Source organism: Parambassis ranga, chromosome 6 (genome assembly GCF_900634625.1).
Source record: "Parambassis ranga chromosome 6, fParRan2.1, whole genome shotgun sequence".
NCBI lineage: Eukaryota > Metazoa > Chordata > Actinopteri > Ambassidae > Parambassis > Parambassis ranga.
The window spans coordinates 15,219,995-15,232,935 of record NC_041027.1 but is presented as its reverse complement, the minus strand read 5'-3'; the positions used below and the strand labels follow the sequence as shown (position 1 = coordinate 15,232,935).

At 47.4% G+C, this 12,941-nt stretch overlaps 1 protein-coding gene across 1 annotated transcript in view; it reads left to right on the top strand.

Moving 5' to 3' along the window:
- Window positions 1-1,416: 1,416 nt before the first annotated feature.
- cox10 (cytochrome c oxidase assembly factor heme A:farnesyltransferase COX10) overlaps window positions 1,417-12,941 on the top strand; it is an 18,454-nt gene continuing 6,929 nt past the window's right edge. Inside the window, exons 1-4 of the mRNA XM_028407926.1 lie at window positions 1,417-1,550; window positions 2,199-2,341; window positions 2,447-2,831; window positions 2,949-3,073. Coding sequence (XP_028263727.1) covers window positions 1,520-1,550; window positions 2,199-2,341; window positions 2,447-2,831; window positions 2,949-3,073 — 684 coding nt within the window. The 5' untranslated portion in view covers window positions 1,417-1,519. The remainder of the gene's footprint in view (window positions 1,551-2,198; window positions 2,342-2,446; window positions 2,832-2,948; window positions 3,074-12,941) is intronic.

The following is a 12,941-nucleotide window of genomic DNA, read 5'->3' as shown; positions in this document are numbered from 1 at the left end:
TGAATGCTACAATTATCAGAACAAGAGCAGCTTCCACACAGAGACATCCCTCTGCCTCTCAGACAGGCAGGAGAGCTGCTCCCACTGAGGATACACTTAATGCAATAAACCAACATTACTCTTCTGCTGAATGAGCCTGTTTGTTAGTCTGCTAAGGACATCGGTCATCTGAGGACTGCTGCACAAACGATGATGGCTTCAAACATTCACTTGGCTGCTCTGATTCTGTCTGTGTCCCCGCAGCCTTGGAAACATCCAAACCGAGAAGTGACGTGGTATAACAGTAAATAATACGCTGCGAAACCACCGGCAGTAAACCTGCTTTCCAGCCCTCACTTTCACACCGGTTGTAGAGAGGCTGGCCGGGTCAGTGCAGAATGAAATGTTGCAGAACAGAACATAATGTTATCTGCTGTAATAAAGGTGCTCTTGTGCTGGAGCTGGAATGGCCTTGTGTGTATTGTTGGCATTCATCAGCCTCTGCATCTTGATGGTGCATGAAGATTACAGCGTGTAATCTCAGCAGAGGAGGAGGAGGAGCTGGAGAGAATGGGATGCTGGGCTTGCATTGCAGCAGAACCCCTCTGTGTGACTGTCGAGTTATTTACATGAATTAAACGTGTCCGGTGATTGCTCTGATCCAGGCATGCACGCAGTTCCAGAAGCAGATCGCTCTGTAATTAAACTGAGAGGCTTTATATTGGATATGATCAGATCAGCACAATCATTGTCCTCCGAGGTCAGTAAAATGTTTACGTTGGAGGAAATGAAGCACGTCCTTCTGCTTTATTATATCTGTTAGAGAGGGTATTAATCTGAAGGCTTCCATTTTGCCGGCTGTGGCAGCCAGGGTCAACAAGATGATCGCACACATAAATAACAGGTCAGACAGCACAGCTAGAGTCAGAGGACACACAGGACGCCAGGGACTAAACTACACAGCAATCTGGAGAAAATCTTCCTGTTCTTTATTTTATTCATTTTAAGCAGTGAGTCCAATAGAGACATACAAGAGGAGCCAGCTCTGGATTTAACATTAGATGCACTGTGTGGTGAGGATGGACTCTGACAGACGTGCTGTGGAATCTCAGTCAGCTCAGTGTGACAGGAGGTAAATACAGTCAGCATGTTGTTTTTAAATAGGAGAAAAAACGTTCAAAATAAAATGTATTTGTATTGTATGTGAGGTGAGATGAAAAATACATTTAAAAATATGTATGAATATGTAATATTAAATGCTATTTTCGATCAATTTCACCTTTTAAAATCACTATAATAAAATAAATAAAACATTTATTACGGTAGTTCTATCATGTTTTTCGTATCAAATACTATTATATAATATAATACTACTATTAAATACTATAATATAATTATTTTTGTCTGTTTTCATGTAGTCGCTGCTTCCTGTCTGACGTTTCCTACCCCGGAAGTACTTCTCTTTACCTAACGAGGTCAAAATGGCGGCGCACTGCCTGTGAAGGGGTCGTGAGGAAAGCCGGCTTTATGATCCGAGATCATGTATAAGACGCCGTGTAGCAGACTGTCAGGTAACAACAGAAACCAGCAGAGCTTCGTTCCACGTGCTGCAACGTTTCGAAGCCGTTTTCGCTCCGCACTCGCTGAACGCAGCCCCGGAAGCTAAGCCGCAAGCTAGCTATGTAGCTTAGCATGTAGCTTTACGGCTGCAGCTAGCGTGTATGGATGGAGGCTGAGGTTGACCTTAGAAGTCACTGAATCTGCAGACACCTAAAGTAGCGGTTGTGTTATTGTAGCTGTGTGTACACCGAGGCACAACAAGGACACGGTTCCGTATCATTTGTGGCATAATGCGGTGTTATATATTAATATATGCGCTGTCTGTATTAATGTAATCGATACTAGAAACGTTAGCGGTAGCTTTCAGTAAAGTTAACCCTGTAGTTGACTTAAAACAATCAAAACATTGGCCAATAAATTAGCAGCTTAATATGAAGTAATCACATGAAGTCGCCATATAAATGTATTCAAATTAAATACTGTAATAAAAACTATTTTACTTTTTATTAGTGATGTTTTGGGGCACATGTGTCTGCTGTGTTTTGATCCATTTCATTTATTTGTGCCTTTTTGTGATGATGGTATTTAGTGTTTTGTTTGGCTGATGAGTGTCAGCATTCATCTGAATGAGTAAACAGGCTGCCTCCTGTTTCCTGCAGGTTTTGTTGGCGTAAACGTTAAACAGAAATTATTCCAAAGCGTTCCCAGATGTAGCCAGACGGCTCGCAGCCTCATTCAGCTGCACAGGAGAGATCCGTCAAACTGGCTGACCTATCAACACCTCAACTTCCTTAAACGCCAGGTATCCCATAATCCCATACACCTGAGTCACTGGTGTTTCTGTGTTTATCGTCACGGCAGTCGATGGTATTTATCTTGCCCCCCCCCCCCCCTGTTTCATTTCCAGTATGTGGCAAAGAATAGCAGTGAGCTTCACCAAAGAGCCGTCCCCAAACAGGCGCCTGTGCTGACACTTGTGGATGAGAGAGATGACAGCGTGGAGAGGCAGGTGGAGCGAATACCAACCATTAATCCAGTGGATGCTGTCCCACAGCCAGAGGACCTCACAAGTGAGACACAGACTGGAATCTCCGCCTCGAAGCCTGCCGTGGAAGATGTGGCGGCGCAGGACAGGTCCCACGTGGCTGCTGTTTCAGACGAGGCTCCACACGTGCATGTAGAGTCGGAGGAGGCGAGGCAGGCGCGGTTAGACCGGCAGTGGAAGCTGCTGAAGGTGGATGTGTCTGATTTACCGGATGTTTACGCCAGGCTTGCCAAAATCAAGCTTACAGGTAGAGTAGAGAGTCTGAATCCTGCCGTGACTTCCTGCATGCAGAGTGAACAGTGTGTGTGACCACGCTCCACACACTGCCACACAAAGTAACACTTGTGTCTGTTTGTTCTTTCAGCTCTGGTTGTTACGACGGCTGCAGCTGGCTTTGCGATGGCCCCGGTGCCCTTTGACCCCGTCATGTTTTTCGTGTCTTCTCTGGGAACGGGCCTTGCCTCGTGTGCTGCCAACTCAATCAACCAGGTTTGTTACCTTTATATTGTGTGTGTGTGTCTGTGTGTGTGTGTTGGACTTTTGACACACCGCATGTAATCACAGCTAGCCTTTGAAATGAGAACAGCGCCGACAGTTCCTTTGTTAACGGCAGCGGAATGTAAAATGTTTCACAAAATGATATTGACACACACAAGTGCTGCTGATGATGATGTAGAAAAACGCTTAAAAAAGCCACACGCTGTGTACACATGCTGCATTCTTCTGCTCCTGCACAGCTCAGACATGCACCGATCTGACTGGGATGCTGTTATGATCTTTTCAGGGTTAGTGTGCTGTGACTCTCAGAATGTCTGAATAAGTCGCTCTGCTGTGTTGACGGTTGGAATTTGCTTTGTGACTGAAGAATATCAGTGTAATGGGCGACTCTCCCTCAGCCAGAGTGCTCAGTGGTGTCTTTAAAAAAGCTTTGATTGCACGGCAGCTTCATGAATCTCCCCACCCCGAAACCCCGATATGAAGGGTGTCACTCAGTCCATCAGGTTAAACTGGGGCTGGGTGATATTGCCTGAAATCAAAACGCGATTAATTGACGCTTTGTCCTCGATCATCGGTTATTATGCCGACACCAAAAGCTCTCTGTGTGTGTCGGGACGCCGGCGTTTCGAACCCGTGACCTGTTGCTCCCAAGCCACTGACAATCCCGCTCCGCCACAAAACGCACCACGCGTTGCATTGCAACGGTTACTGGGCATAAATGCCGGTTTGGATATATTTTCGGTTAATTGCCCAGCCCTAGGTTAGACTGTCTCTCTGCACCTCCCCCCTCACGATGAGCAGGTGTTTAAATACCCCTCAGGTATTTGAAAAATGTGCCTCTTCCTCTGTGATTTGTGCTTCACCTCGTTTAGAGCAATGAGTGATGTCAGAGGTACCCTGGGTGTCCCTCTGCCTTTGGGCCCACCACTCTTCATTTTCTCCACTAACACATCCCGTGGTCATGGTGCCACGCGGATTTATATTTCAACCTCACAGTGTGTTGGTGCCTCCTCGGGTCTAATTGCAAACCTAGAAGGTTCAGAGGAAAGTCAAGGCTCCCGCTGTCATAGAGACGTGTTTTATGGAAGTCATATCTTAGAGAAGCAGAGCGATGTTTGCTAGCTCACATTTCTGCAAAAATATACATTATTGCTCTTATTAAACGCGAGCAGACGGATCCTGTAACGGCCACAAGAATCCATGAAGATGTTTCATATTTGACTGCAAACGGAGGACTTGGCTTTATTATACATGTAGATACATGGGGAGATGTGTGGTATTTTGGGAATGCTTCACATGGTTTCTGTAGACAAACATCCAGGGAACTGGAGGAGATCTCAATCTGAGTTTTTGTTTTCATGAAATTGCCTCTGTTCAGGCCTTTTTTGTGGTCGGGTGCTGGTATGTCAGATCCTTTGTGCTCTCTGTGGGCACGCTGTGTGTCAGTGGAGTTTTAACTGGAAGGAGATGGGGTGTTTGGGGTGTTCGGGCCACCTGTTTGAGGTGACGCTGACTTTGAAGGCTGTGAAGTTGTTTTTAAGGCGGTTGTGCTCGTCCAGAATGTGAAGTATGTTCCTCTCTGTAAACAGTGTAGGAGCAGTTGTTGCTTTGTTTAAAGATTTTGCAGTGTGTAATTATCCTGGTTAAAGAATGCTGCGCCCTCTCCGCTTCTTCGCAGTAGTCAAACACGCAGCACCGTCCTCGGGCTCTTTGTGTTACACACACCTGCCGTCACCTGTGTGCGTCTTTGGTCGTCCATTTTCTTCCTGTAATCCCAAAATGAAAACATGGAATGAAGAAGAAAAACATGCAGCCGTCAGATGTGCTGCCAGGTTTCTCTCTCTCTTTGCTGCTGCTTCGGCGTTCGTGTGGTTCGCTGTGATCAAAGTCGTTTTATATGAAAAATCAAACAAAAGCTTGACAAACGAATCTAAGCAGAGACACCTGAGTGCAGCTCACTTCCTATGGATTCTGCTGCTCCACCCTAATCCCTTAATGTTCAGCATCTAAAGAGGCTGTGGGAGCGTGCATGTATGGGATCACACAACTGTCGAATTACCTCGAGGAGAGAAGGGAAATGCCTCGAGGGAGAGAAGAACACGCCGACTCTTGAAAGCGGCCGTCAGACCTTCATGGGAGCTGTCAAACGGCAGGGCTGCTCTTTGTCACAGAGGGAAGTGCCCACAGGGCAAACAGAAATGTTGTGGTTTCTTTTTAAAATGTTGCTCTATTTAGGAAACTGACAGAAGGGTGTAAGCACCCGGAGTCACGTAACAATGGTATGTCACTGTCTAGCGTTTCTCACCACAGTCAAACAACTTAATGCTGTCATGTCTGTCTCAGAGCAGAGGGATGTGATTATTGCAGCTTCCAGCTCTGAGTGGACGTCTCAGTGCCTTCTCAAACCTGAGGGCCGTGTGCAGCTCTTCAGAGGATAGAAACAAGAGAGGACTTTGATACTTTAACTCCTGGTGTCTTCTTTGACATGTCTTAAAATCGCAGACATTGGGACGTTATAAATGCACTGGGGAACAAACCCTTATAGAACCCGTCTGCTGTTTGCAGCGGCTGAACGTGTTTTATATTTACAGCCTTAGATCAGGGAGGCTCCCACTTGATCAGGAGCAGTAAAATAATTGTATTGACACCCAGCAGTTGAAGGGTTATTTGGTTGTGAAAAGTCTTTCCTCCAGTGTGTAGCCTGCCTAACAGGAGACACTCTAACTCGGGGCCCCCAGGCCCCACACAGGCCCCACAGCCTCTGCAGGTGTTCCAGCCATCATCACCCTCCAGTGCCGTCATAATTCCTAATTGGATAATGAGGTCAGACGAGGCTGAGAGACCCCAGGAAGGTCTGAGGTCCCCGGCAGGGTAAATAAAGCCCGATGTGGCCTTTAATCTGTCAGACATGCACTTAAGTGTAAGTCGCAGCACGTCAGAGTGTTCTGATGATGATTTGAGCCGGCGTGTTCTGCCGCTGACGGGTGTCATGTCTGCTGTTGTTGCACCGATACTTCTTTTGTGTGGCGAGGTGTGTGAGGCTGGCATGTGTAGGCGAGCCCCCACAAGCCCCCCGGCCCGGCCCGGCCCGGCCCGGCCCGGCCTGGCCCCGCCTCTCCTACCACCTCTAGCTACGCCTTTCCCTCTGGTCCTGCGCAGGCATGCATTATTTACTCGGCTGCCTGCTTCGCTCTGCTCAAAGCTTGGTCAGAGCCTGTTCCACTGTTGGATCCGTCTGAGGGAAGATCTCAATCCTTAGTTTGATGTGTTTTTTTGGATGAAAGGTCAGACACCCAGATGCTGTCCTGAAGATCCTCTCCTCCAGCAGCTTAGTTAAAACAAAGGAGCAGGCTGGTCTCTGACATTACCAGGCCTGGCTCTTTGTTGTGACTGGTCTCCACCAAGCTGTTGAGGGTTGACGTTCCCTTTTTAATTGCCCGGCAAGCTGACATGAAAAGAGCCTTGATGGGTATCTCTCTTTCAGCACTGGATTAAAATGAATATTTAACCAGACAGGCCTGTTTAATAGTTAATTTCTTTAAAGGCTTTTGTCTTTGCGGGCTGCGGGCTGCAGGGTGCCGGTCCGCTTCAAACTGTACAAATGGATTTCTTGTAGCCTCAGATGGGAGACAGATGCTTCGCTCTGATAAAGTCATGAAGGGTAAATCCATCTATTATATGCCCCCAAGATAACGCCCGGGAGGAGGCCGTGCGATGTGGTTGCCAGGCAAAGTGTAAATTAGGTCTCCGTGCAGTCATATTGATAATAGCCCTGTGTTGTGTGTTCCTCGTCATTCAGTTTTATTTTGATATCATGATGTTCCTATTATTTTTAATCAGTGCAGATATCAGCCACATTTTAATTCCTTTGCGTTTTAAGCCGAGCAGCTTTCGTGCTGATTCAAATCTTTTATAAAGCAGGCTCACCTCAGACAGTAGCTGTAACCTCCATTATAAAGTTTAATGAGTCCAACTGAGAGCATTTGGAGACGCTCCAGCTCAACAATTTATCCCAGCAGCAGAGCCAGAGTCTGGTATGCAAAGGCCCCAAATACTATCTTATGTATATTATTGCATGAAAACACTTTTTTTCTTTTTAAGCCTCAAGCCGTCACAGATAAACACAGTGTGTCGCTCTCCAGAGGAGGAAGAACCACATTCTTACCAGAGTTTGTCTCAGCTGACACACTGCTCAGTGACTGATGGGCAGGTGGAGCACCTCCTCTCCACCTTCGTGATTAGCATTCAGTTCCTGACAGAACACCATAATTATGGGCTTCAGTGACCAACAAGGCAGGAGAGGCAGACACCACTGAGCGTTGAGTCAGAGAGGAGGGACACCACCCACCTCAGCACCTCCGGCTGGCATCTCTCTGCATGTCACAGAGGTGCAATTTAGGAACGGCTGACCTCACACACGCTGAGTAAACGTCTTTACTCCGCCTGATGTCATTTGTTTATGTTTATGATCGACCGGTTTGCATCGACTAGAGACTTAGTCAGCACCGAGACGTGCTGACTAAGGTGGTGATGACACATGATCATTTTGTGCTGACATGTTCAGGTAAACTCTGCCACGGGCGATGCCGTCTAAACTCTGATGGTTCTACCTGCTTTCCTTTCATTCCTGTGATGGATGAAGGGTTAAACTGTTGAAGGCCCGGCAGTGTTCTGGTTATGCAGTGATGATGGTTTGGAAGTGGCCTCCTCTGATCGGGCTCTCTGCGTTGTGAAGCCCGGGGCTTGCATGCCTGTTCCGTGCACGTGATGTGGACGAGTATTGACGCGGCTCTGCCCGAATGTTTGTGTTTAGTTTCTGTCCCATTGTGACACGGAGTAAGTGAAAGTATTGTGACAGGAACAGTAATGGCCGTGCGGTGATGTGGAACGTCTTTTGTGATGCTAATGTTAGTCAGATGAGCGCGCTGCGTTGTGATGTGTGGTACTGTGTCGCATTAAAATCTGTGACAGAGGAATGAATAACAAATTTCATGCGGTGACCTGCTGGTTTCTGTCGAGCTTGAACTTAATAGTGTCGTTGCTGGAGGGGAAATTGTCCATGTGAGTAGAAAAACAGCGCCTACGCTCGTCAATATCTGGGCATTTTAATACATTAGAAGCTCGTGCTTCTATCCAGGCGTATAAGTGAAGCGACAGGCAGAGGCTGGTCAGTGTCACATGTTCAGAGCATCCTGTCTTACATCCAGGGGACGGTTTGTTTGTGTTTTCAGGTTTGCCCTCTCTATCTGAAGGTACCTTCGCCAGAGGCGAGCAGGAACACTCTTTGTAACGCTGAGATCCGTGGATAATTAACAAAAGCGGCTCTGTTTATGGCGTGCCCGTGAGCCCATGCTGCATGCTAATTTGATTCAAACCGAGAAGCTTTTTGGAGCGAGGGGCCATCGATGCTGGAAAAAAAAACAACAACACGTTAACCAACAAACGCCGAGCCTTTCCCTGAGCTTTGGGTGTGACTTGTGATCTCAGAATGATGGTTTAACGGCGTTTTATTGCTGAATTGTGCAGTTCTTAATTGGCTGATGTCATAAATCCATCAGATATTTGTGGCTCGCTCTCATAAGACCCTCCGCCCTGGAAGTTAAAGGGCTGCGGTCCTTACAGTGCTCAGTCTCATCTATTGAAGAGAAGTCCTCTGAGGTCCTTTTGTGAAGCGCTCCGCATCAGCTGAGCATTGTGCAGACACACACACACACACAGTGTGTTGGACTAGCTGTCGTTCCTCGCTGCTCTGTACTTCTGAGTAATTGTTTCCGGCTTTCAGCCTCTGCACATATCATTTGAAATTTAAAAAGGTCTTCTGCCTGCTTTTCTAATGACTGTTATTCACACTGTATTTTGTGAGTCTTAACTGCCACTCAAGTCCTCAGCCCTTCATTATGTAATCACAAAGCATATCCTGAACAGCTGAAAAATGCCACCGTGGATATTTAGCATACGAAAAGAGAAGTTGTGTTTTGTGTGACCGTGCCTGGCCTTTTTAGTTCAGCCTCATCTAAACGCAGAAATATCCTCCAGGGCTGCTGTGACAGCTGTAACCACACAGAGAGCTGACGCTCTAAAAAGATTTGACGTCTCAAACCGCTCTTCTCATGCACGTCTCTGCTCATGGTTGTAGTTGTAAATCTTGTGTGTGAGCGCACACTTATACCCAGCTGCTGCTTATCATCCCATGAATGTGTATACAGAAAGAATGGAGGAGTCTGACTTTGACCGTCGTGCCGGCTCACCTGCCGACGCTGCAGATGGTTAAAAGGCATCTGCAGCTATATGATGACATGGCAGTCTGTCAGACTGTTGATTGCTGCTCACAGGGCAGATCAAAGCGTGTGTCTTTGGGTGTGTAGCTGCTCGCTGTATGAGGCAATGCGTTTAGCTTCACAGCTAGCCCCACCTGGATCACAAAGGGATTGTTAAAGTACACTAGTTGTTCTGCTGTTGTTTGTGTGTGCAGCCTCTCAGTGTTATGAGCCTTAATAACTGTTTGTGATCACCTGCAGCCAGATTAGACGCCGCTGTGTTGTCGTGTCTGACGTGTCTGCTTTGAAGTGGCTCTGCTGGTTTATACATTCCCTAAATTAGTAGCTGAAGGTAAACTGCATTTTATTTTGTGGCCCGAGAGATTCGATTCAGCAAAGCCTGCCCGCATGCTTCCAACAAAAAGTGAAGCGCCGTTAACGTCACTGAACAGTCAAGTGGAAGGATGTAGCCACCGCTGTGCTCCCGTTCATTTACACCCACGCAGCTGTAATCAGCGGAGGATGACGGCCTGTGAGAGGCTGTTTCACACAGATCCTGGGGATGGAGTGTTAGAGGAGGCGATCCAGCCTGAAGACCCTGTTGAGTCAGGGAAGTTTGGCTTTAACCCATAACTTGGCACTTTACATGTGTAGATATCCTCATTGTGTTTAAATCTGCAGAGACAGATGAGCAGGGAGGCCGCACTCGTAGTCTCCTCCATCATTCAGACACTTGTGAAGCTGTGTTGCGCCACGTCCTGTCAGGAAGAATCTCTGTTCCTCGCGCAGGGCAGGATCGCTGACAGCTCACTCAGAGATGCTAACGTCTCTAACGCTAACCGGTTGCGTTTCCACTTGAAGGGAAGCCGAGGAGATGCAGAGAAGAGAAGGGGGCTGGGTCTCCTGTGGGAAAAGCTCCGGTCGTGGAGGAGGACAGACTGTGACAGGCACTTTGTTACCCTGTTTACTCCGTCTCCTCCTATTTGCTGCAGCAAACAGTCACTTGTGGATGAATAATTGAGTCCTGCTGCTTCTGCTGCTGTTTACCGGCCGCTCCCTCGTGTTGTCCTGTATCTGCGGATGTTCTGCCTGCATGTAAACACACTTCAGTCTATTTCTGTCACTCAGACTTTAACTTGGATTTATTTTGTGAACACACAAAAGCTGAAAAGGGGGCTGATGGGGAGATGTGCTGCACCTGCAGCGGTAGGAAGGAACAGCTTCTCCAGCTGCTCGCCTGCCGTCCTTGGAGCTGAGACTGGGAACAAAGACGCTGATTGGACAATGTAAGGCTTGTGTGTCTTTGTGGTTAGCTTCAAAACAACTGTACCCTGCAGGCTGTGAGACCTGCAACGGAAAAAAGAAGAGCTCAGCGTTGTCCTGTCTAAAAATACATGTCGAATATGACGTTTGCGACCTGATTGGCTCGTTCCATTAAAAGTAGTTGACCCTGATGCAGAATCCACGTCCTTATAAGGTAATGCTGTGCGTGGAAACGTGGAGACGGAGAGGTGGACCTCACTGTGTGTTGTCTTCATCAGTGTGATTTGAAAGGCTTGTTGAATGATCCCGTCAAGATGAAGAGGAGGAGGGGGTGCAGATCGAGCAGAGGTGCTGAAGGCTGCTGTCATGTCTGAGAGGACAGAGCGGGCCTTCATCTGCGGCCTGCTCCTTATCACATCTCATTTCTCAAGGCTGCATTTCCACACACACACATATTCCTCTGTCTCCTTGTGGTCATACACAGCTGCAGAAGAAAATCTAAACATTCTCTTCAGCACACACACTTCTCAAACTGCACGTCATGTCAGTCACACCCTCACAGTTATTTGCAAATGCCCGCCGATGGTGGAAGGGAATGTTTATTTCTTTTTAAACAAGTGACCACACACACACACACACACAGGCTAGCTCAGCTTTCACTGATATGTTTTCCCACAGTGTGTGAGACTGAATAGAAAGTGTGTACAGTTAACGGTCATCAGGACCTGGAGTGAAATGCCCTCATTAGTGAGAATGTTATCTGACTGAGACTGGAGATACGGTCGCCCGGAAGGAATTCGCCTTGTTTGCACAGTTGATATGTTCACAGTGGAGCGACAGCGGGACTCTTAGTCGGATCGACTACCATGTAGATACCGAATCATTTCCTACAAACAGTCCCGCTGAAGCCACGGGACCAGGTCACAGATTGCACGGCTTGTTTGAATATGCCAGACAGGGCCTGCGGTCCTAAGTGCTGGTTGTTCTTTCTGTGATTTTAAATAAACACACTCAGTAATGAAATGTCTCTTTCTGACACAGAGGGGGGGCTGGCGTGTAATCTGAGTCCTCCCTCACACTAGGAGGCACTGTGGCCAGCTTAAATGATGGAAACAGTGATTCTCTATGACACAGAAGGAATGTGAGATGGCACCACTTCTAAACTCAGAGCAGACCTCCTCCCCCCCTCAGGGCCTCCGCTCTGCATCTGAAGACCGGAGTGGACAACACTCATTCATCTTTTTTTATTTATGGAGGCGACGCAGCAGCCGTCACAGCCTCCTTTGATCAGGCGGGTTTGTAGGAGCACCATCATGTCTGAATAGTCCTCCACGTTCTTCCTCTGCTCTGCAGTAAGAGTTCCCAGAACCGGCCCATATCTTCACAGGCGAGGGGACTGATTGTCGGCGGGGCAGGGGTAATGCGGCTCTGCTCGGCATTAATTGGCTGATTAACATGAGCACAGTTTAGCACTTCACTGTCCCACACTCAGCCCATTAATCAAGAGGGAGGCTGTGCCAGCTGAACGGCTGCCAGCAGCTCCACACAGGCCGAGGGAGGGAGCGAGGAGAGGTGAGAGGGAGACGTGATCCACGCTTTGGACAGACGGAGTACTGCAGCCTGCACAGTGCTGCCTGGGAGGAGCAGCCAGCACAGGAAGTTCCCAGCGCCGCGAGGGGATGTTTACATCATCGATAAACGATGAATTTGATCCGATCCTGCCGTCAGGTCATCACATCATAATGTAGCAGAGGGCGAGGAGTTCAAGGCACATCTGCCAGCTGTCCACATTCCAGGCGTGAGTTTATATCTGTCACCTCCTCTGCAGATAGTGGGATCTAAACACTGCTGTTTTCTCACAGACAGGAATGAAGTGATGGAGAAGCTTTCAGTTTGTGGGTAACGTGTCCAGGTGCTGCGTCCTCTCACCGCCGTCTGTGCCTGCTCCTGTCTAAAGTCTGATGAAGGGTGGTGAGGTCAGGACAGACCAGTTCGGAATCAGAAATACTTTATTAATCCCAGGGGGAAGTTGTTTAATTGTTGTTTAACGGTGCAGATCATTTCTTTGAGTTTTAACACACAGAGTTATGATCTGAAGTTTGAACTTAGTCTGGAAACTGGAACATTTTCTCTGGTTTATCCACCACATGAACCCTTTATTATATATTTACATTATTATATTATTATTACACTGCCTTCTTTTTTTAATGATTCTGTCAGAAAATGTATTTGTTATCATGTTATAAATGCTCAGAACAGTGTGTAATAACAAGAAAAGTAAAAAGAACGGATTGAATTTTCATCAAACTTCTCTTTATAAACAACAAATGTGCAGCGAC